The sequence below is a fragment of the Sceloporus occidentalis genome, unplaced genomic scaffold, assembly GCF_023333645.1.
Source record: "Sceloporus occidentalis isolate IW3139 unplaced genomic scaffold, rSceOcc1.0.p SCAF_7, whole genome shotgun sequence".
Taxonomy (NCBI): Eukaryota; Metazoa; Chordata; class Lepidosauria; order Squamata; family Phrynosomatidae; genus Sceloporus; species Sceloporus occidentalis.
This window is the reverse complement of record NW_028316987.1, coordinates 97,815,538-97,839,861: the sequence shown is the minus strand read 5'-3', so window position 1 is coordinate 97,839,861 and position 24,324 is coordinate 97,815,538. Positions and strand designations below refer to the sequence as shown.

The 24,324-nt window shown below is 46.8% G+C and overlaps 1 protein-coding gene across 4 annotated transcripts in view; it reads left to right on the top strand.

Moving 5' to 3' along the window:
• Nucleotides 1–24,324, top strand: part of LOC149310237 (nitric oxide synthase 3-like) — a 55,416-nt gene that overhangs the window by 9,880 nt on the left and 21,212 nt on the right. For all 4 annotated transcript variants that reach the window (XM_089533968.1, XM_089533967.1, XM_089533969.1 and 1 more), the window contains exons 3-15: nucleotides 2,063–2,165; nucleotides 4,389–4,534; nucleotides 8,768–8,930; nucleotides 9,839–9,930; nucleotides 10,053–10,194; nucleotides 10,666–10,805; nucleotides 14,000–14,174; nucleotides 16,254–16,355; nucleotides 16,798–16,992; nucleotides 21,940–22,013; nucleotides 22,658–22,802; nucleotides 23,176–23,280; nucleotides 24,046–24,113. In XM_089533968.1, coding sequence (XP_089390094.1) covers nucleotides 2,063–2,165; nucleotides 4,389–4,534; nucleotides 8,768–8,930; nucleotides 9,839–9,930; nucleotides 10,053–10,194; nucleotides 10,666–10,805; nucleotides 14,000–14,174; nucleotides 16,254–16,355; nucleotides 16,798–16,992; nucleotides 21,940–22,013; nucleotides 22,658–22,802; nucleotides 23,176–23,280; nucleotides 24,046–24,113 — 1,650 coding nt within the window. The remainder of the gene's footprint in view (nucleotides 1–2,062; nucleotides 2,166–4,388; nucleotides 4,535–8,767; nucleotides 8,931–9,838; nucleotides 9,931–10,052; nucleotides 10,195–10,665; nucleotides 10,806–13,999; nucleotides 14,175–16,253; nucleotides 16,356–16,797; nucleotides 16,993–21,939; nucleotides 22,014–22,657; nucleotides 22,803–23,175; nucleotides 23,281–24,045; nucleotides 24,114–24,324) is intronic.

Sequence of the window (24,324 nt, the reverse complement as noted above, 5' to 3'; positions counted from 1 at the left end):
GGTGGCAGGGAATTTGTGATGAGGGTCTGGCATGCGTCGGACTGCCTTGAACCTGTTGTGCACAGCATTTGGTAAATGGCTTGAAGAGCCATCTTGCCCCTCCTAAATATTGCACTGGGACTGTTGCAGTGAGCTTGGCCACCTTTTGTTCTAGGCCTTCTGATAGTCATTTCACCGTATAGTTTTTAACTATTCCATATATATATATATATATATACACCCTAAATGTTAGAATGAAACCATTTAAGTCGTAACATCTGCTTTGACTTGGTGTTGTGTTGACTGGACCCATGGGGGCAAAGAGGATTTTATCATATACATTCAACAGGCAGAAGAAATAGTTGTGTAGGCTCCCCCTATCATTACTACTATGTTGAATTGGAAGAAGAATGGAGAGACTCTCTCTGAGGATGTTGGTACTTGTGACGATTGCCAGCCGGCATTTCTCTTTTCCTCCTGGGAGATGGGGGCAGTGGTGGGGCTCATCTCTTGGCTTGGTGGCCTCCAGTCTGAGTCCAGGCTGCCAAAGCACTTGCCCCTTTCCCAACCTTTTTGCACTGGAGGAACTCTTGAAATAACCTGTGGGTCTCAGGGAAGCCCTGCATAAACATCAGGGGAACTATAGCATTACAAAGGTTTACTTTTTAAATACCACCGTCTCTTGTGGTGGAGCCCCTAGTGACCACCCGGGAACCCTCCACAAGATCTCTCTATCTATTGCTTCAGTGAGTCACTCCACTAGAGAAGCCGGGAGGAAAATACCTACAGCCCCAACCCCCAGTCTCCCTTCAGATGGAAATTGTTCTATCCTTTGCACATGGGGGGGGGGGTCTCGTTCCTCCACTTTCCCTCCCTGGAGCAGGAATTCTGCCACTGCGCCTCTCCCTTGTCTTTCCCATTCTCAAAGCCAACCTCCTCTCTGTCCTCCACTACCACATTTCCTGATTTCCCAGCAGGGCTTACTGGAAGTTGAGCAGTTTATACTTCCAGAGTGCCTAGGTGTAACAAGTGTAAGAAGGATAGGAAGAACATAGTAAGAACATATGTGGAGGGCTTTTGGGGCTCCAGGCAGTCACTGGGGAAGCCCATGTGTCTTGCTCTGTGCAGGCTTGAGATCTCTTGGCTACTATGCAGGGCCCCCAAACCTCTCTGCAATTCTCGTTCCTCAGCAGATACCCCAGCTTCCATCCTTTCTCACTATCTGCTCCCTTCCGTTTCCCATATCGGTTGGTGGCCTGCCATCTTTCTTTGCCCATGCCCAGGGCACTTCAGCTGCCTCCTTTTCCTTCATTTCTCCAGCGCTCACAGGAGTTTATCACACCGGAGGAATTTCTCTCAATTTCAAATGAAAAGAAAGTGGGGCCAGAATGCATTCACGTAAAGTCGCTAGTTTATTGAAATTACATGAATGTTCATTGCATTTGAACTGGCTCCCCATTGCCCGAAAATAGCTTGCCATTGCCCGAATTTGCGTGTGGCGGTCTATCACGCAATAACGTGAAACCCCATGATTGCGCTTGGACTGACTTCTCATTGCCCGAATTTGCGTATGGTGGTCTATCACGCAATAACGTAAAACCCATGATTGCATCCAGATTGCCATTGGATTATACTTCCAATTTCCCTTGTCTGATAATGTGCTGCTGTTCTGCCCAGTCTGTCCCTGGGCCAGCAGCAGGAGGGGCTGGCTGACGTTTTACTCTGTGACAGTCATGGTGAACCTTTTAGAGGCCAAGTGCCCAAACTGCAACCCAGACCCCACTTATTTATTGCAAAGTACCATGTCCCTCTGACTTTCTAGTAAGAAACTCTGGCAAACTCTGTGCTAGGGTAACAGCATGTGTGCCCACAGAGAGCGCTCTGAGTGCCACCTCTGGCATGCGTGCCATAGGTTCACCATCACTGCTCTATGAATTGCTGGTCTGTGGGGTTTGTGGTGCTGCTTGCATTGGGATATGGGTGACTAAAAGGCCACTGTTTGGGGGCATCATATTCAGGATGTCTTGGGGGTCATGTGTGCTTTCAGCTGTCTTGATTGACCTGCCTTGTGCCTTCTCTCCAGTTGCCCAGCTGGCCGCGTTGCTGAACCCCCCAAATACTCTCGCATCAAGAATTGGGAGTCTGGAGGCATCCTGTATGATATCCTCAATGCCCAAACCTTGCAGGTGAGAGAGCATGTTTGAATGAGGGGGCACATCTGGGCAGGAAGGTGGAGTAGGCGGCATATGCAGGCAGTGGGGCCTGGCATTCCTATGTCTTATTAATGTTCAACCTAGCAGTTGAAGTCTGGCAGGCGTATGCAGGGTTGCTGCTCACCTGCCCACTGGGGACATATTAGTGGGGGAGACAGCCCTATCCATCTACCAAATAGACTAGAAACCCCAGATTGTCAGGTTTCATTTTCTTTATTGAAAAACTAATTTCTAGCTCTTGTAGAAATTGGGAGAAGAGGCATAATGCATAGCCACTATTCTGTCCACTATCTCAACATCAAGTCTACACCAAGTCTATGAAAGCTTATGCTACTACAACCTCTTTTGCTCAGTTAGTCTCAAAAGTGCTACAGGATCCCTTTGCATACTGATACTCTAGACTAACATGGTTATATCTCTGAATCCCAACCCCATTGAGAAATAGAAAGAGTTTAATTTCACATAAAGACCAGATTTATTTGTCTGATGTCCTAGCTAGTAGAAAAAATAATGATGTTTTTGACATGGAAAATTAGCAGTTGCAAAAGAATATTTGTGCATTCAAGTAATGCAAAAGTTTAGCTGATGTAAAATGTGTGAAAACTATTGAAAACCATTGTGAAAACTAACATGAACATTTGGGGGGGGGGGTCACTAAGGTCCTTTAGGCTGATCAAGCATAATTGTTCCTCTCCTATGTCAGTGGTGTTCCCTGTTCCTATTCTTCCCCTGCCAAGGATACCTCACTTGCCATTCTCTCCAGAACAGTCATCAGTGCGCTGGGCGAATGAAGGGACTTATTCTAGAACTTGAGAATCTATTCCTGACCAGTTGTGTGTGTCATAAGGAGGAAGATGCTGGGAAAGACCTAGTAGATTAAAGCAGCTGTTCTTTGTCCATTGTGACCTGCCCTCACCAGTCTTGAAACAGGATGGGATATCAATATTTTAATTAGGAGTATATGAAGTGTTCTTGCAAGTCCCTCAATGCAATTAAAAGTTGATGAAATTAAAGAGGTTTCTTGCAGGGAGTTCAAATCCCATTCCCTTCTACATTAGTCAAGTCAGATTCCCAGGATTTTCGACTGCACTCTGTGGCTTCTGAATGGAATGTGATGCTAAGGAAAGAAAACATGTATGTGCACACACACACACACACACACACACACACAGATATCCTATGGCAGTGTGTACTTTGTATACAAATGATTAATCACATAATACTGTGTAGCTTCCAATGCCTGCAGATGCCCCATGGTATCAGCTATCAGAGCTCTGAAGAGGAAGATTTGGTTCTTCCCTCTTTCACCTCTAAGCCTGGTGACTGGGGAAGAAAGCAAAGCCTGTGTTGCTGTTGCAAGAAGGGTCACAGCTCCTAACTGGCTTTGCAGGGGCCAGGATTCTGAGAGCTGCCTTCAAGGCAACTCAGGTCTGCTCAAAATGAGTCCGCTTTGGCTGAATGATGGGGAGCTGATGTGTTGTTCTTGACTCACTCAGGTGCTGAGGGTTTTCATGGCTTGTTTCAAAGCAAAGGGCTTGTTATGAAGAGATTGTGTCTGTGGTGGGCAAGGGGATTTAGCTGGCTGTTTGTGAGCAAAGGACCTTTGCAAGGAAGAGCCTGTGGGATTGCTTCATAGGCAAGATGTCATTAGCGCAAAGGATGACAAGGCGCTGAAAAATGTAGAACACTCAAGAAAAATGTAGAAGGTTACAAAATAAAAGCTAGAAACACTAATACAGTATAAGTGTAAATTCATGATTCTTAGTTATCCTCAAAATAGAGGATGTTTTGGAGTTCCTCCTGGAGCCTTATCACATTTGACGAATCCCACGCAGAAATGGGATTTAAAAAGTAGAAAAAACCTGCAAATGCAGGATGTTTTTCAGACATGTTTGTGCCAGATAGCAATAATGTGAAAATAAAGTGAACAGAAAGTTGACAAAAAAGACACCTTTTTACTTTTGGGAAAAGTAAATTACGTATTGCTCTTTGGAAGAAACATTGTTTGAAAAACACCCTGCATTTGAGGGATTTTTCTACTTTTAGAATCCCATTTCTGTGCGGTATTTGTCTAGTGTGATAAGGTCCCTGGACAGAAGGTTGAAATGTAGGACATGTCCTGGAAAAGGAGGACACCTGGTCACTCTGCCTGTAGGAGATCCCTGCCTGGCACCTTTTTTCTGTCTCTGCTTGCAGGACATGCCATGTACCGACAAGCGCTGCCTGGGCTCAGTCATGTACCCCAAGCAGCTGATCGCTCCTCCTCAGCCGGCACGGAGCAAGGAAGAGCTCCTTCCCTTGGCCAAGGAGTTCATCAACCTGTACTACAGCTCCATGAAACGGTGAGTGTCATGCTGCCTCCTCACCCTGAAGCAGCTCTTGTTTTGGAGGGCAGTTGACAGTGCTCCAGGGGCACTGAGCCCAGTTGAGATTGCTCCTATACCTACAGATTATAGTCTTGTTCTGTGAGGTGGTGATGTGTCACACAAGCCATTTAAGGTCTCTGTCACACTACACAGTTGTACCTCTTTGATCCACTGGAACTGCCATTAGCCCACCATCCTATCGAATCCTGGGATTTGTATTTTCATCAGGATACTGTGCCAGATAACTCACCAGGCTACAAATCCTAGGATTCCAGAGGATGCGGTCATGGCTGTTGAAGTGGCATCAAAGTGCTGTAATTGTGTAGTGTGAAACAGATCCATTTCTACACTTTCATTCTCTTGGTGGATCATTGGATGGAAATGCCTTTCAGCATTTCAGGATTTCCTTCCTATCTTTATCAGACTTTGTGGCTTGGTTTTGCAGCAGAAAGCAATTGCAGGAACAATGGTTATGAAAGCAACAGAGAAATTTGGTGATAAATAGGAAAAGCCTATTTAAATAATCATTCCTGTATTTGTCAGTACCTTTTAACAGTTTAGCCGAATCTGAGTGGTGGAGTATGGGGAGCGGAATGACACCCAGCAGGTCACCCAAGTTGCCTAGTCTGGTATGGAAGGCACAGAAATTAATCAAAATGGAGAGTGTAGTCAAGAAATCAGAAGAAGACTAAGACTTGGAAGAGCAGCTGTGAAGGAATGAGATAAGATCCTCAGGTGCAAAAATACATGGTCTGATACTAGGAGTCTCTTGGAGAAGGCCTTCTGGGTGCTCTGCCCACCACCTTGGGCCTCCAGTGGCTTGGCTTCTTCCCAGGGGGCCTTGGCAGAAGAATCTGAAACAGTCCCTCCTTGGCCCACCAGCCCCAGCCCCCCCCCCTGCTTTGTAAATGGAGACATTAGGTGAATAAATCATCCACCCTCTCAGGGAAGATTCTCCCTTGCTGTCTTGCTGCCATCTGTAATCCCAAGGCTGTTGTCTCTGGTATTTTACACTCCAGTGACAGCCTCTATTGTGGCAGGAACAAGGCATTCTTCATGTTCACCCAGGCCCCACTGATCTCCACCCAGCATTGTTTTCCTGAGATAACACCATTGCTCTTATTGCAGCACTGCTTATCCAGGGATGAAAGAGGCATGAGTCAGGATAAGGCAAGTTCCTAGGCTGTGGTTATCTTTTGGATGACTTGTTTGGAGGACTGGTGGTGCTCCAGTGCCACTTACTTTCCTGTTGGAATTCCAAGTATGTGTAGCCATTCTCCCCGTCCCAAAAACACTTCCTTCATAGGGCTATGGTTAATAATAATAATAATACTTTTTATTTATAGACCGCTATTCCGCAATGATCATAGCGGTGTACAGTACAAAAATGCAATACAATACAATACGATACAATACAATACAATACAATCTCTCTCCCTCAAGATGGTGGCTGAAGGGAGGGCTTTTCTGCTTCCAGGCAGGCCTGGTGGTGCTAGCCTGCCTCTCTCTCCCTCAAGATGGCCAATGAGGTGGGGCTATGGCTCTTAGCCATTCCCTCATGTGTAGGATTTTCCTTGAAGTTACAAAACTTCTCCAGCACTCTCTGGGATATGCGCTGGCCCAGGAAAGTTGGAAAGTGCAAATGATGCCCCTCCTTTTACATGGCATGAGTCCCAGTCCACCAGGAGGTTTTCCTGGGCAAGCCTCACTGAAAAGAAGTGGATTTTGCGTAGCTCCTTTTCATTTCCTTTGGGCTTCTGCAGACGAACTATCTGTGTGATTGGATCCTATGTGAGCACAGGCTCTCTCTCTGCCATCCTCGGGCTGTCACTTGAGGCACCTTTCTCAGCTCATAGCAGTTGGCTATCCCTCTGGCCTGGAATAAATACTCTGGAAGGTACCACCCCACCTGTTTTTGCTTCAGAGCACTTTTGTTCTTTCTTAACTTGATGCCTGTTATCGAAGAGCGTTTCCTTTCTGACCAGTATCTTCCTGTCCCCTCCGGAGGCTCTGATGTCATTCGTGATCTTTCTCTGCCTCCTCATCCCCTTCAAAAACATTCCATGGGCTCCTAAAACCTTTATCTCATACAGGATGGAAAACTTGTACATGCAGTTCCTAGCATGAAGGTTCTGACCCTGACTATGTTCAGCTGGCATCTGTGTACACATGATGCCATGAAGTACTTTGGAGGCCATTTTCTTGGGGCCTGTGAAGACTCACAGTTACAAATTCTGGTTTCTAAATGATAAAGAAAGGCATGTAAGAAGAACTTTCCAGGGACCCCCCAAGCAAGACAGGAAGGCAACTGCTTCCCATTGCTTCTGTTGCCTGGAAGCTAGTGCAAGGAGTTACGCTGCCTCTGACCTTTGAAAGAGCCAGTAGCCATAATGCCTGGTAGCCACTGATGGAAGGGTTGTCCTCCTCCATTGTTGTTCTCCTCCATTAATTTGTATAACAGCAGATCAGAGACCAATGTGCCTTAATACTCCTGATGTGGGTTCTCCAGTGCTCTGGGTTAAGGCTTTTGCCAGCCTTGCCAGCTGAGCTGCTCTGTCATGACTTCACCATGATCTAGACTGGACCTTCTGTGGAAGGACTAAGTGGCGACCATGGAATGTCCTGACGGAAGAGACTCAATAGCTGCATACATTTTCTGAATTTAAAAGAGCATTTGGTAGCAATGGCAATAGCAAGTACATTTCTATACTGCTTATCAGTGAACTAAGCACTCCCTAAGCAGTTTATAATCTATAAGACAATTTCTCCCAACAAGCTGGGGACTCATTTTAGCGACCTACAGAAGGATGCAAAGCAGAGAAGACCTTCGAGCCCCACAGGATCGAACTCACAGTCTTGTGGCTGCAGTGCAGGCATTTAACCACTGTGCCACCAGGGCTCCTTTGAAGCCAGGTCTCTTCTGGCAGCCTTATCCAGATGGTTTTTAAATTGTGAATTTCAAATGATGAATTTTAAATGTGGATTGTTTTAACATGTGCACATCTTATTTGTCCTTTTAAATTGATGTGTGTTTTAACCAATGTGTTTTACCTGGTGTTGTTTGTTAATTGTTGTCCCCTGCTTTGATCTATGAGGAGAGGTGGGTAAGAAATAAATATACAGTTGGCCCTCTGTATCCACAGATTCAACCATCCTGGGCCTGAAAATATTCAAAACGAAAATAAATTCCAAAAGTGACCCTTGTTTTTGCCACTTTATATAAAACAAACCATTTTACTAGGCCATTGAATTTGAGTATCCATGGATTTTGGTATCCACAGGGAGCCCTGGAACCAAACTCCAGCTGATAGCAAGGGTCCACTGTATTATTGTTGTTGTTGTTGTTGTTGTTATTCTGGGGGCAAAATGGGTCCTGATCCAAAGACAGAGCCCTCCCCCATCTTCTTTCCAAAGCTTTGGACCTATAAGCAAGCTTTCCTCATGGCTGTTCAGCCCACATGTACCCATTAACATTTTTGTCTGGGCCAGGGTATTGTGTTGTGCAGGGTGAAGGTGGTGCCCCAGGTACCCTTGGACTTGGTTAGCAGAATGGCAAGGCAATGAGAGTTCTTGGAAGCAGGGAGATGTTCCAGCTATGCTTTTTCAGAAAATGCAGACACATTCAATATCACTTTAAGTAGCCCCTCAAGCAGCTGCTGGGAAAGTGAAGAGTCCCTCTCATTGTCTGTCACTGACCTGGTGTCAGGCAGGTAGCACTGAGCTGCGGGATTTTCCTGGGAAATGTGGACTTGTTTTGATGGTTAATCCAGCTGTCTGAAACATTTCTTTCTTAAACATAAGCATTTTATTGGTCCTTTAACTAGCTGCTAAGTGTATAACAGCACAAATTGTGCTCTTGACTTCTTAGCTCCCTGCTGTATTTTCTGCAAGGATCACCTCGGCCCATCAGGGATCCTAGGATGCAGGCCATGTGTGGTGGAGGAGGAGGAGGAGGGCAGTGAGGCCCCACGGGCCGTGGAGCAGCAATTGTCGGCAGGACCGGGCTGGAGCTGGTCCCAAGGCCTCGCCGGGCCAGATCCGGCCTGCAGGCTGTAGGTTGCCGACCTCTGGTCTAGACCTTAACTAGGAAGGTTCCTGGATGGGAAGCTGGGTTCTTTCTTTCTAAATGGTAAACCTGGTGGTGGGTGGAGGGTAGGCATCCTGAACCATTAGTAGTGTCTGAATAACAGCTGAAATGTTTTCCCCCAGTGCCGAGTCCCAGGCTCACATCCAGCGCCTCCAGGAAGTGGAGCAGCAGATTGCAGAGACGGGCACCTACCAGCTGTCAGAGGCCGAGCTGGTCTTTGGAGCCAAGCAGGCATGGCGCAATGCAGCCCGCTGCATGGGCCGGATCCAGTGGAACAAGCTGCAGGTGCGGAAGTGTAGCTGAACAGTAGGAGGAGGCTCAGTCTCCTCAGCACCCTCTGGGGGGCATGGAGCCCTCCTTGTGTTCACACCTTGTAAGGGTAAAGAAATAGATTGAAAGTACAGTTCCAGGGCAGTTGGGGATGGGGGAGGAGGAGGAAGTGGTCTTGATTTGGGTGCCTTTGACTGGGGCACCATACCAGTGCCCAGCAGTGCCAGTTAGTGTCTTGCTCTTGGGAGATTCTCAGACAAAGCTTGACCATGTCGTAACTCTTCCAGCTGTTCTTATTGCCCTGCATCTCTTTCCATCAGCAAGAATCTGCTCTCTGTTCTAGTGCTACCCACAAGGTCTTGGCTCTCCAAAAGGTCTGCTTCTCATTGTCACTTCTCCCTTGTCTCCTTATCTCTAATAGCTGCTATGGCTTGGTATTTGACAAGGGAGTGTTTTCTTTGGTACCTTCATTCTTGAAAGGATTGATACACATGATGCTTATCTGCAGGGCTTTATAGACATCTCTCCCCACTCCCACCCCTTCTGCCATTAGCAGTTGTTTTCCTACACACAGGGTCTGCCTGTTGGAGGTCTTTTCCCTGAATTCCCCTTCCCTGCCCTCCTGCATCCTTGTTCATCCAGATGGCCTTGTGTGTCTTTCTAACATTTTGCCTCTTCTTTTTCTGGCAACCTCCTCCTTGGCTTCTTTGGTCTTGGTCACTTATGTGAGGATTTTGTGCACTTCTATCTTCAGGGAGGTTTCTTTGGGTATGGAAGGGCTGCTTACAAAGAGGTGGGAGAGATAAAACTGTTTAGGAGCACGGGGAGCAGGAGGTGGCAGCAGAAAGAGGAGACAGCAGGAGAAGAGCTTGGGATCTTCTCCTTTTGAGAAGCCTTTGAGCCTTGACCTTGTGCTCTTTCAGCTGTTTGATGCCCGAGACTGCACCAGCACCCAGGAGATGTTCACCTCGGTGTGCACCCACATCACTTATGCAACCAACCGTGGGAACCTCCGGTGAGTGGCATCTTGCCTCCCTATCTTTGTGGGCTGCCCCACTGTCATGCTGTTGGAAGAACCTTAGCTACATTTTCAGGTCTCCCTGTCTTGTTTGCTTACCCCCCCCCCCTTTCCCTCAGATCAGCCATCACTGTCTTCCCGCAGCGGACTCCGGGCCGTGGAGACTTCCGCCTCTGGAACCAGCAGCTGGTCCGCTATGCTGGTTACAAGCAGCCTGACGGTAGCATCCTGGGAGACCCAGCCACTGTGGAGCTGACAGAGGTGAGAGCCAGCTTTCCCACTCCGGGCATACACCATGCTCTTACCTGCTGCTGAGCCCCATGCCCCTCTCCAGGTAAAGTTGGGCTCACACACTCAATGGAGCATGAAAGCCAGCCCAGGACTGTGATTACTGACTGTTTATTTTTTTAAAAAGAAAGAAAATCTTATCTATTTCCTCCCTAGCACACTCTGATAGGTATTCCCCCCTCCCCTGCAACCTTTGCCTGTTCTTTTACCATGAGTACAAGGAAGATTTTGAATAAACATTAGGAAGAACTTTGTAATAGTAAGAGTGTTTTATTAGTGGAATGGGCTTCTTTGGAAGGTGGTGGATTCACCTTCATTAGAGGTTTTGAAAGAAAGACTAGATAGACAGTTGTCAAGGGCTAGCTAAGCAATGTCCTTAACTGCAAAGAAATCTTCTGCCCAACTTTTACCTCCTAAGTTTGTGTCTTCTGCTGCCACCCCCAGGTCTGTATTCAGTATGGATGGCACCCTCCTTACGGACGCTTCGATGTTCTCCCCCTGCTGCTGCAAGCCCCTGATGAGGACCCAGAAGTCTTTTCTCTGCCCTCTGAATTGATCCTGGAGGTGCCCATTAGACATCCCACGTGAGTCCTGGGCCTGGAGGGGGACTAGGAAGCTGGTGCAGCTCCTCTCCTGCTGCTCTGTTGGACGTAGCTGCTCTTGTCACTCACAGTCGGAATAACCTTGGCAGATGTATTATTTATTATTTTACTCTTTTTATTCTTTGAAGGAAGCAAGCTTTTTCTTACTGCAAACAAAGTATTTGAATACAGAGGCTTTCAAAACATATTTGCAGTGCAAGACTTATACTACATGAAATTTGCTGGATAGCATTTTCTGCACAGAAAAAACATACAGTAATATTAAATCCAGTGCTGAAAATGCTGCTACTGGCACAGAAAATGTTCTTCTTCTTTGTGGTCTCAGCAAATCACACAAATGGATTATTCTGTGCTTGCGCAGTTAGCTTTGGAAACTTCTGGAATCACTAGGGAAGACTTTTTGGCAGTTGCTCCGACCATCTCCTATATATAAGGCCCCAGTTTCCCCACTCTTCCTCAGTTCCTTTTGTCTGCTGCGCTAGCAGCTTAGAAGGAACGTCACTTTGTGGAATTGCTTGTTACTTTCGATATTGACCTATGGACTGTTTGACCCACTCTTTGGAATTCGGATTGAACCCGTGTGCTGATTGAGTGATTTTGGACTGTTTGTGACTGAGTTTGCTTGCCACTTTGGAAGTTCAACTCTGGCTGAAAATGGCATCACAATCCTCTTTCTTCCACCGCTGTGATAAATGTGGAGGAAAGATCCTGGGCCAGGACCCACATAACCTTTGACTTCTGTGCTTGGGCGAAGATCATAAAGTCCAGTCCTGTGCTCTCTGCAACTCCATGACTTCGCAGGCCCAGAAAAAATGGGATTTAAGGCTTAAGGCTGTTTTATACCAGCAGGCCTTAAGACCCGCTTCTGCTCTGGCTCTTGAGTGTACCTCTACTTCCCAGCCATTGATCTCTGAGAAACCAAAAGAGAAGGAGAAATCTAAGAAGAAATCCTCTAAGGACAAGAAAACTAGCAAGTCGGAAAAGGACTGCACTGCTGATGAGTCTCGATTCAAAAGATCCTCCGGTGATAAAGATGCTCCTCCTAGGCGAGAGAGGCCCTCTGACCACTCGGCCTCAAAAAAGCCCTGCGCCTCCTCTCTACATGAGAAGGGCTCCTGTGAGGGGGAAAAGGTCTCTGCCAAACCCAGGAGTCCTCTTGTAGCCATGGGTGCCAACCTGGCCCTGACTACATTGAGGCCTACCACAAGAGTTGCTCATCTAGCCCTGATCAACTGGCTACCGACATCTTCTGCCGAGACTTTCCAGGTTGTTCGCATTGATCTTGACACCAAGTCTGAAGAGGAAATCATTAGAGTGACATCAGGCTGACAGACATCAGATCCTGATGTGCCTATCCTGACCCCGATTCGACAAGCTGTGTCAACACCGAACGCCTTTGGGATCGAGTTGTGGAGTATCCACACCATCGAGACCGAGCCATTCTCGGGACCAAGGCTGATGCTCCTGTCTAGGAGGACCTCTACAAATCCTACCAAGAGGACTCCTTGTTTCAATACAGCGCGCCTGCGTCATACGCGGGCGCACCTTACGCAGCTTGAGCATACGCGCTCAAGCCGTGGGGCGCGCGCAGGGAGGAAGGGGCGGTGCGTCCCATTCAATTGAATGGGGGCGCGCGCCAATGCACCCTGCGCGCCGCCGTGCACGAGCCCCATTGTTTCCAATGGGGCTTGAGCATAGGTGGAATTCGCCTTATGCAGAGGGATCCGGAACGGATCCCCGCGTAAGGCGAGGACCCACTGTACTATCCTGACCTGGTCTATGACTATGACGGGCTGCTTTCTCCTGCCTGTTAATCCTGACCAGCTCCATCCTCACCTTGAATGCCAGAGATCTCCTGTCTGCAGGATGTCTGCAAGGCTGCTGTCTGGTTCCAGCCATCGAGTTTCATCAAACATTAGAGGCTGAATGCCAGGGCCAGACATGACACAACCTTTGGAAGGGCAGTGTTACTTTCTGGGTTGCATTAAAGGTTTGTTGCACTGCCTGTTTTAGATGCCTGAAATTATAACAAGTCTAGACAAAAGACAAAACAAAATGCACTTTCAAAGTTTGAATGCTTATTCTTGAAAATAAATACAACTTTGTTTAAACTTTACACTGGTGTCCTGACACTCCTTCCTCCACTGACTGAAGCTTGTCAGTCTTTGTGTGATTTGCAGAGACCACGGAGAAGAAAGACAGATTGCTCACCTGTAATGTAATTCTTCGAGTGGTCATCTGCGAATTCACACAGATCCCACCCATCCTCTCCTCAGTCGTCTTCTGCTCACTTTATGTCCTTTCTACTGCTGCGGAGGCCTCTGTAGTTAAGGCAGTCTGGCTTGCCTGGATCTAGCAGAACCCAGCTGGCAAACTTTATGGAACTGAGAAAGAGCGGGAAGACTGGGGCCTTATATAGGGCATGGGTGGAGCTACCACCAAACAGTCTTCCCTAGTGAGTCCAGAAGTTTCCAAAGCTAACTGCGCAGGTGCAGAATAACCCATTTGTGTGGATTTGCAGATGACCACTCAAAGAACTACAGTTACGGCTGAGCAACCTGTACTTTTCTTCACAGAACAACTTTGTTAAAAAATTTTAAAATGTGGTGTTCGACTTGACATTTGTAGAATATTTTCCAATATTTTCCCATGCCTCGTACCGTTATAGTCTCCTCCTGTTGACACCAGAAAGCCCCCTGAGTGGGGCCAGGAAGCCAGAGGCTCTGTAGTTAAGTCAGTCTGGCTTGCCTGGATCTAGCAGAGCCCAGCCGGATGTTCCTTGGCACGGGGTGTGACGGCGCTTGCCCTCTACCGCTCTCCCCCATCCATTGGGCTCTTCTTGCTAGTGGGGGGAGAGAAAAAAAGACACTTAACTGGGATAGCTGTGGTCCAGTTTGAGTTAGAAGTCTGGACTCTGGAGGGAAAAAGAGTTTCTTCCTGCAGAGTCAGACCTGTGGGCCTCTGGGCTTGTACTCTGGATGGTTGCCAGCAGCTCTTTCTCAGGCCTTGCTGCTGCCGCCGCCACCTGCACTAACTCCCTGGAAATCAGTCTGGGGATTCAACTAGTGACAGCGCATGGCAGGCACCTCAGACACTGTCACCTCAGACTGGGTTTTGGGCCACCTTTGTCCATTCTTCTGTCTTGCTCATTATCTTCCTTCCTGTTGCTATCATAGGATGAAATGCTTTGAGGAGATGAACCTCCGTTGGTATGCACTGCCTGCTGTTGCTAACATGCTGCTGGAGATTGGGGGGCTGGAGTTCCCAGCGGCCCCCTTCAGTGGCTGGTATGTAGGCTGTGAGATCGCCATGAGGGACTTCTGTGATGCCCAACGCTACAACGTGTTGCAGGTAGATCTGCCCAGTGGATCGTTCTCTCTGACCTGCTGCTTTGTTGCAGCAGCACTGGTGTGTGTGCGTGTGCGTGTGTGCATGTGTGTGTGTGTGTGTGTGTGTGTGAGATCACGCTGGTCTTCTGTAGTGCCTTGTGCTTCCCACCATCAATTTCCAGAGATTTCTGGAGTGTTGCTGTTGACCAGTTCCCAACTAGGTGCTTAGCACTATGTTAAATGCAATAGAAAATGGGGATCTTGTGAAATGTGGCAGAGAATCCAACATGGTTAGCTTTCTCTTGTCTGTGAACACTTTGTGAACTGATTTCAGCCAGGAGATCTTAGGGCTTAGGCTTATTCTAATGGTGAGCTGGAATAGAAAGAACAAGGAAGAAGCAACTATGGTCACATGCAACCTCTGGCCATCATCATGGAGAGATTGCAACCAGATCCCAGACAACAAAACAATACAACAGAGCAACAGAACAATAATCAATACAACAGTGATCAATGGGAGCAGCAGTATCTCTTTATGGGAGTTTCCTGAGGCTGGGTTGGCTATTCTGGAAAGGCCTCTGGATGAGATCCGTCTGCTTACATCCTTAGACAGCTTTAAAAAGGCTGTTAAGACAAATCTCATCCGGAGGCCTTTCCAGAATAGCCAACCCGGCCTCAGGAAACTCCCATAAAGAGATACTGCTGCTCCCATTGATCACTGTTGTATTGATTATTGTTCTGTTGTTCTGTTGTATTGTTTTGTTGTTTGACCCTTCGGTCAGTTTTAACCTGTATGGTTTTAATTCTTTGTTAGATTTAATACCTTTTTAAGGGGGGGAGGGTACCAGGGATTTGATATGTTGTATATTTTTAACTTGTTAGCCGCCCCGATTGTTCTCAGAGGGGCGGGATACAAATAAATATTATTATTATTATTATTATTATTATTATTATTATTATTCAGTCTGAATCCAGAGAAAACGGAGGTGCTCGTGATAGGTTCTCCTGGCCCGGGGATGGCGGTGGTTCCACCTGTCCTGAACAGGATCACGCTTCCCGTGAAGGACTCGGTACGCAGCCTGGGGGTGCTCCTCGACTCGTCGCTTCACCTTACATCTCAGGTGGACGCGACGGTCAGGAGCACCTGCTACCAGCTCCGTCTGATTCGCCAGCTGCGTCCCTACCTGGGCCAGAGGGACCTTGAAACGGTGGTACATGCTCTGGTAACCTCTCGACTGGATTTCTGCAACGCGCTCTACATGGGGCAACCCTTGTACCATACCCGGAAGCTACAACTGGTACAGAATATGGCAGCCAGACTGGTCACTGGCATACCCAGGGTCAGTCATATAACACCTGTACTTAAAGATCTGCATTGGCTGCCCATTCGCTTCCGGGCGCAATACAAGGTGTTGGTTATAACTTATAAAGCCCTACATGGCTTGGGCCCAGGATATCTTGAGGACCGCCTCTCCCCATACAATCCGCCTCGCACACTCAGAACATCTGGGCAGCAGCTACTGAGGGTCCCAGGGGCAAGATTAGCCTCTACAGCGAGGAGGACGTTTACCATCTCGGCCCCGACCCTCTGGAATACGCTGCCCATAGAGCTCCGCTCGGCCACCTCCCTGGCACAGTTCAGGAAGGAACTAAAAACCTTCCTGTTCAGGTTAGCATTCCCCGATATAAGCTCCAGTTAGTCTCACCCCCTCTGACGGCAATGGCGAGCTGGTCAGAATGTACTTTTAATGTAAATTTTAATGTATTTTTTCTTATTGCATATTGTATTGTATTGCGTATTTGTTTATTATGCTGTACACCGCCCTGATTACAAGAAGGGCGGTATAAAAATAAAACTTTTATTTATTTATTTATTTATTATTATTTATTATTATTATAGTCTTGGTCTTGGAGACTGAAAGCAAAATATTGATCCCCACTCAACCACAGACCCAGAACGGGCAGGCGGTCCTTCTGAGTGGAATGGGGGACTTCTCAACATGCCTGCTCATCTCAGGGTTCCTTCACCCCATAACTCTTTGTACAGGCATGAAGGAGGTTCTGTTAACTTCACCTGTTGGGCTGCCCTTGTTTCCCACAGGATCTGGCTGAGCGCATGGGGCTGGACACACGGACAACTTTTTCCCTCTGGAAGGACAAAGCAGCAGTGGAATTGAATGTGGCAGTCTTGCACAGTTTCCAGGTGTGGGTGCGAGGAGGGGCTGAGCCTCAGCTGTCCTGGCTGGAGAAGGAAGGGAGCAGTGGGTGGGACCATCCCAAGAGGCTTGCATGCTGGGAAATCCCATTTGGCCAGTCCCACTGGAGACTCCTGAGGGGATAGCACAGTGTCAGGTTTGGGGTCACTTTGGCAGGGGGACTGTGGGCCTTGAATTGCATTGGGCAGGCTGCTTTGAGAACTGTAGCTTCCTGTTGGTCAGTGCATCTGCTGCAGGGACACCTCAGTCCTTAGCATGAGGTGAGCAAGCCTCCATCAGCTGCACCCTGGGATGGTCTGTTCTTGTGAGGGAGGTTTGAATTACATGACCCTCTCCTGACTCCCTAATGTTGCCCCATGTTATTTAGGTAGAGGTGGGGGCTTGTTTATTGTTGCCTAGAATAATTCTCCTCTCCCTCTCCTTCTCCAGGCGGCCCAGGTGACCATTGTGGACCACCATGCAGTTGGAGAATCCTTCATGAAACACCTGGATAATGAGCAGCGGATGCGAGGAGGCTGCCCCTCGGACTGGGTGTGGCTTGTGCCCCCCATCTCTGGGAGCCTGTCCCCCATCTTCCACCAGGAGTTGGTGAACTACCAGCTCACCCCCTGCTTCCGGTACCAGGTACGTCCTCACCTTCCTCTGTTGGAAGCTGCTGGTGGTTGTGGCTCCACTGTAGGGGCGGGAAGTGGCTGCCTCTGTCGGGATGAAGTCCCAATGGGAGGGGGCTCCTGCCCCCCAATTAGGCTGTCGCTCTCCTCTCTCCTCAGCCAGCAGGCAATCCCTTTCAGAGTTTACGCGGCCTCACCTGACTCTTCTGCCTCCTTCTCTCTTGCTAAAGGTGGGGGTTTGATGCCTGCTGTGCCGCGGCTGGAGGTGCATCGCAGCTCAGCACACATGGGCCTGAAATACTACATTTCTGTTGGAACTTTTGAAGTATTTTTTCTTAAGTGCAGTATACAGTTCTTTAGCTGTTTTATACTTAATTACTAATCAGCTTTCATGATCTTCTATACAGGAATGTAGCATTATTAAAGCTTTTGCTTCTTTCATTTTAAATTCATGCTGTTCTAATAGATCTTGAGGCATATCTTAATTGATAACATTTAAGCAATCTTGTACTCGTAGGGGAACTCTTAATCTTACATCCCACATCTGAAAATTATCCCTATTTAACTTTGGGATTGCAAATCAGCCATTGCTGTTGAACTTTCAAAGTAGATATACTAGCTTCAAGTGAGTTAAGTGAGATTACAGACATTTTAAATCACTTTATATATGTAAACTCTCTTACTAATATACTCCTTTAATTTTAAAACTTCACCAGATGAAAATTCTTCTACTATTTAAAATTGTCTTTATCAGCTAAAAAATTCTTGCTAACAAAAACCAACTATTCTATTCAATAGCCATAAGCAAAACAGATGTAATACGTTTCTCCAAATGTTGGTCAAAAGAAAACTGCTGCAGTGAAAAATATTTCCAAAGACAAAATCACTTTTCAAACCATTGTCGCAAACAACCATTGCTTTACGCTACCTTTCTTTTAAGCAAGCATCCTCTGCTACCAAATTTGTTGAAACAATGGAATTGCTTGTCTGAAGAACCTGTCTCCCACCTTAGTCTTTTCACTGATCTTTACACCTTATTGAATGGATACTTACCACCACTCCAACATATTTAGCATTTCAATTATTTTCACACTCCCCCCCCCCCTTTTGTATAAACTATTTGCAGAGGCTCAACTCCCTGCATCTGATGAAGTAGAAGGGAATCCACAAACAAGTGTTGTTACTTCCAACTAGAGAAGAGCATTTGACTCAGTGGGATTTACTTTTGTGTTGACTTAGCTCTTAACAACTGACAATTGATTTAGTAGGTCTCCTCCACCTGGGACTCACTGATAGGATTCCAGCCACAGTGCTGTGCATCTTTTAAGTGTTGTTCTACTGTTTGTTTTAACGGTATAGCCATTTTAACATTAATTAAAAGCTGTATTACTAATATTTTTAAGTGGGGTAGTAGATCGCCCACAGCATCTCTGCCAGCCCCAGTGAGATGGTAAGAATGTTGTGGGATTTGACAAGGAAGAATGCAATGTTTCTGTTAGTGTGGAAGATTATTTGCAAATCCAGTTGTTGCTGATGTTGGAAATGGCACAAGGTCTTCATGTAAGACACCCCCCTCTCTGGTGTAGAATTATTATTTATTATTATTAACCTTATTATGATTATGATTATTATTATTATTAACCTTGATTTATGAAGCGCTGTAAATTTACACAGCGCTGTACATGCAATCTTTTAGTTAGACGGATCCCTGCCCTCGGGCTTCCAATCTAAAAAGACATGAGACAGAAGGAGAAGAAGGGAGTGGTGGAGGGAAAGGGTCAGAGGTCCAGCAGTTCCTCTCTACCTCCAAGGCCTGGACCAAGGCAGATGGACTGGAGGGATAGGGCTTGGCTTCATAGTGGATGGTTAATCTTCTTCCAGGGAAAATACATACTCTCAAGTAGGATAATGCATATACAGTACATAGCAATACAGGAAATGGTTCGATAAACAAATAAACTAGCCCCAAAGTCTGTAACACAGTTTCTAACAGTTTTAACAAAGACGGGTATGTGTAGTCAAAAAAGGCTGGCCTTACTACGCAATAAGACTTTAGTTTTTTGTGGGTTTTTCGGGTTATGTGGCCATGTTCTAGAAGATTTTCTTCCTGACGTTTCTCTGAAGATGCCACAGATGCTGGCAAAACGTCAGGAAGAAAATCTTCTAGAACATGGCCACATAACCCAAAAAACCCACAAAAAACTATGGATGCCAACCATGAAAGCCTTTGACTTCACAATAATACTTTATTTCTATATTTGTAATTTTGTAATTTTATTCTGTTTTTAACATGGTGTATTTTTTGTGATATTTTATGATGTTGATACTGATGTAAATTGTATGATGTTTTGTACCCTTGTTGTAACCCGCTTTGATCTCTTTTTGGAAAAGTGGGCTATAAATAAACATTATTATTATTATTATTATTATTATTATTATATTTACCATAGTTCTGTGCTGCCTAATAACAGTGTTTTCTGCATGACTTGAAATGCTGAAACATTTAAAAATAAGGACATCGAAACAACACAATGAAACAATGAAAGTACCATAAAAATTCAATAGTAGGAAATAAAGTAGTATAATAAGATATACAGGAAGTCACAGAATATAACTGAAACTGCATGGGTCTGAAACCCTGGGGCACATAGGAGCGAGTGTGCAGTGCGTGTGTGGTGTGCCACAGGAGTGCAGGAGGCAAGTGTGCTGCTTTCCTTGTGATGCACTCCCTTGGGTAGGCATGTCCTGAAGAAGTTCAGTTCATTCACAGACAGTTTCATTCAGCAACCCTACATTGGTGGGGGGCTGGGACCCATTTTCCATCCTTTGATTCCCAGACACCTCCAGTTGTCCCACACTACCTTGTTTTCCTTCTGTTTCTCCTTCAAAATGGAAACCAGAAGTGACGCCATGTTCCTTCCTGCTACCATTTTGATGAAGAAATGGGGGGGGGGGGGAGAGAAGGATTTGAGAGGGGGTGAGGGGGTTCTGGGTGGGTTTGAGGAGGTGGCTTTTGTGTGTGTGTGGTTGCACACCTTTGGAAGGGTGTTGGCAATTTCTGCCCAAGGATCTTGCTGGAAAGGGGACTGTTGGGGAGCCTTGGGCCATAAAGATGTGGTCCATGGGCCTTTGCACTCCTGGACTATGTTCCCCACCTCCCATATCATTTTGTGCACTCATGTATCCCTTTCCAGACCCATATGTGTGAGGTTGTGACATCTTCTGACCCCGTGTCCTTGAGGTCAAGGCCTTCTTGGCTTTTTTCTTCCTCAAGATTTCCCCCCCATAAAAATGACAGCATAACCTCCATCAGGAAAGGCACGAAAAGAAGGGGATGGCTTTGCACAGGAGGCAAGGGAGAGGCCTCACTGGGGTTTTTCCCCGTCCGTCAGTGGTCCAGAGTTTGGTTTTTGGGGAATCTACCAGATGCTCCCCCCCTTGAAGGGTCGGGTCGGGATATGCTATTCCTTTTTAATTAGGATTGTAATTTTAACTGTTTGATGTTTTAATACCTGTTGTAATCCACCTTGATTCCCTATCGGGAAAAGGCGGAATACAAATAAATCATATTATTATTGTTGTTGTTGTTGTTGCTGTTGAGGGATCTCTGTCAGATCCAGCCCCGACAGCATTTTGGAGAGGAGAAACCTATCCTTCAGCAAGGGCCAGCCTGCCTCTGCGGTTGCTCTGAAGCGAGCATCTTACTTGAAAATGACTTTTAGGTTAATCTCCCTGAAGGAGTATCACAAGTTGTGACATGTCGCACTGACGGTGTGCCAGGTTGGGTAGAAATGCTGCCTTCTCGCCAGCTGTCACTAAGCAGGAAGCCAAAAGTCATCATTCCTGGCTGCCTTCAGAAAGTTAGCGCCAGAAATAATTCCACTGAACAGCCTTTTCCCTTCATAGCACCTATTTCTGTCTTAAGGCTAGGTTTTGGACAGAGGGCAAAGTGGGTCTGCCAAATACAGTTTCCAAAAAGTATAGAGAGTTCACTCTCTGCAGTTAACAATTTACCAAGGAGAGGATGCAGTAACGTTCTGCCCATAGTACTTATACTGCCAAGTGAAAGTATTTTGTTTTTGTCGTCAGTTTAACCGCTGAGACTTAATCTTACAGAGTTTGGCATTTGTAATTTAGGGAAATTCTTCGAAATGCTTTGAATCTGGAAAAGCCCAGAAATGCCTCAGATAGAAGAATGGTTATTAAAGCTTATTGAAATGTGCAAAATGGATAAACTAACAGCATATCTAAAGCATAAAGATGTTGAGATAATGGATAATGAACGGTCTAAGATAAATGGAGATAAAAAACAGGAACTGCTTATAGATAAATGAACGGTATGAAAACATTTGTAAATTATTCTGTATTGGATATCAAGTCCTAGGAATCATTAATAATGACTATGAAAAAACAAAGATGAATCTTGGTTGTTAAAGGAAGGACGCTCACGGGGTGCTGGAAGTTGTTAATCGGTAAACTAACTTAGGGGAGTCAGGCCCCAATGTGTGGTATCTGACTTGACCAAATTTGCCTATAAGACTGATATTTGTTTGTATGTTTGTTTTTATAATTTTGAAACTTTTAATAAAAGAAAGAAATGCTTTGAATCTGATGCTGCATTTCAGAGGCCTGTGTGAGTGGATACCACCATCCTTGGGGCAAAGTGAGCACCTTGCTCTAGTTCTCTCCGTTCCCTGCCCTTCTGCTGGCACATTATGGGCATATCAAAGAGGAAAGCACTTCTCTGAACATAGTCAGAGTGTACTTTTTTTATGGCTGAGAAACTACATTAAACCCACCACACATTAGAAGCAAGTGTAGAGAAAATGGGGGAGGCGAGGATGGTCCTAGTCCAGCAGAAGACTGCCGGTTTCTCACACACAGAGACACAAACACCCATTCTAAGAGAGAGAGAGAGAGAGAGAGAGACAAACACCCATTCTTGTGCTTTTCCCCACAGACAGATCCTTGGAAAACCTACATCCCCAAAGGCAGCACCGTCACTCGCAAGAAGACTTTCCGGGAGGTTGCTAAGTAGGTTCTCCTGGGGATGGGAGAGGCATCCGGGTCGAGGGGGAAGGGAGAGAAGACACCCCAATGCTTGGGGGCTGGGGGCTGGATGCTGGTTCTCTTTCTATGCAAAGGATTGGATCCTGACTGCGAGGGTTGAAGGGCCTGGGCCAGGGAGGCAAAGCTGACTTTTCTTGCCTCAAAGGTGCAGCTGAAGGGAGATCTCCAGGGAAGCCTTTGTTCTGTCCAAGCCGTTCTCTATAACAGGTCTGGGAACGTGGAAAGCTGTGGAAATGCTGCATGCGCTCAGTGTATGCAGGGCCCATGTGGCCCTTGCCACTGTCCCAGATGTCCTTCATGTGAATTAATGAAAGAATGGTTCTTCCTTGGCCAGTTGACAGAAACCGAGGGCAAAGGAAGGAGCTGCAAAGCTCTCGGCCACATGCATGTTGCCCTTGGTGGCCTCCTGGACATAATGTGGTTGAACTGGACACTTGGATGGGCTGCCCTGGGACTCTTGGTTGATCAGGTTCTAGGGAGCTAGCAGAGAAAATTTGGCAGACTCTCTGTGCTGGTTGGGGCACCTGCCCCCTTGGGAGCACTAAGACTCCCCAGGAAGGGCAAGGTGCTGGATTCAGAGCTTCCACCCACCTCTCCTCCCACCACAGCGCAGTCAGGATTTCGGCTAAGCTGATGGGCCATGTAATGGCACGGCGTGTCAAGGCCACAATACTGTATGCCTCTGAGACTGGGAAGTCCCGGTCCTATGCCTTGAACCTGCAGCAACTCTTTAAGTCCACCTTTGCTCCCCAGGTAAGCCCATGGTGGGATGCTTCTGGGACAGGGCAGGCAGGGGGCTCTGGAAGCTCTTAGGGGGCAGCTCAGTCCCAGGATTCATTAGGCAAACTGCTTGGAGCATATCTTGCTTTTTAGGGTCTTGGCTGTTCTCCTGGGTGAGTGAGAGGAATGTGTGGGTATGTGTATGTGTGTAAGTGTGTGAGAGAAATGCATGTTGGCTCCTTTCCATTTTATGGCTATGGGAAACTGGAGGGTCATCCAGAATGGCATCCAGAAATGGGCATTTGTTGTTGCATGCAAGTTGCCTGTGGCTGCTCCTTTGGAGGTATGCAGGATTTTTGCCTAAGATCCCAAAGTCCCCACCTCCTATGTGCACTTCTCCCCATAGGTGCTGTGCATGAATGAATATGATGTGATTAACCTCGAGCATGAGACCCTGGTCCTGGTGGTGACGAGCACCTTTGGCAATGGAGACCCCCCTGAGAATGGAGAGGTAGCGTTGTGATGGGGGCTTTGTGATGGGTTGTGGCTATCATTGCAGGCTGGGAGTCCTCCTCTGTTACACAGATGGCAGCTGAAATGCCACCTCTGCTGGGTGGCAGCTGCCCTTGGAAGAGGGGATCCAGGGACAGAACTCAGCCAAACAAAAACACCGCCCCAGCCCTCAGTGCTGTGTTCACAGAGGATTGATCTGGAAATACGCACAAGTTTAATCTCATCTTCTTTCTGTCCCTTAATACTAGATCTCACTGGATTAGGTTGGGCCCACTGCCTTGGGTGGGGAGGTGGATGCTTGATGGGCACCGTTTTGGCTTTAGCTGCTTCTGCAGGAGGAGCACATTGACTTTTGCAGCCAAGGACTGGACAGGCCAGCTTGTATGCAGTGCTTTCAAGGTTACTTGTAGCTGGCAGAGTTTCCTGATTGGTTTGGTTCAATTTCTCTTGCACAGTCCTGGGGTGGCTTAGATTACACTTGTGTGCATTAATCCCATCAAATCTCTGAGTGGACCCAGCCTGGCCCATGTCAAGCAGTAATTGCATCCCTGAGCAGAGGGCCTTTCTTCTGTCAGTGCCATGGAAGCTCCGCCAGTTCACCCACTCCCACCATCTGTTCAGGGGGAACAGCTCCTATTAGCTGTCATGGTGGCGGCAGTAGCCTGAGCCACAGTGCCTCTTTCTGTTGAAGTGATCTGCACCAATTAAATATTTATTCTCAACCCTTTCTGCTTTTCTGCCCCCCCCCCCCCTTTATTTTTAGGGTTTTTCCAAATCCTTGATGGAAATGTCTTGTCCTTATCTTGGGACCACTGAGCCAGAGCTACAGAAGTAAGTCTTGCTTTTCCTCTGTGGAGTCAGGTTCTCTTCCTCATTTTCTCCACCTTTGATTTGTTTCTTCAGTTCTTCTGTTTGGCACTTTATTCTGTCACAGAGAAGAACTGCCATGGTGGCATGTTTTTCACATGCAATCCCCGTTGCCTCCATATTATGGCCATCATAGGAGTAAGATTATCATGCGCTGGTAACCTCTCGACTCGAC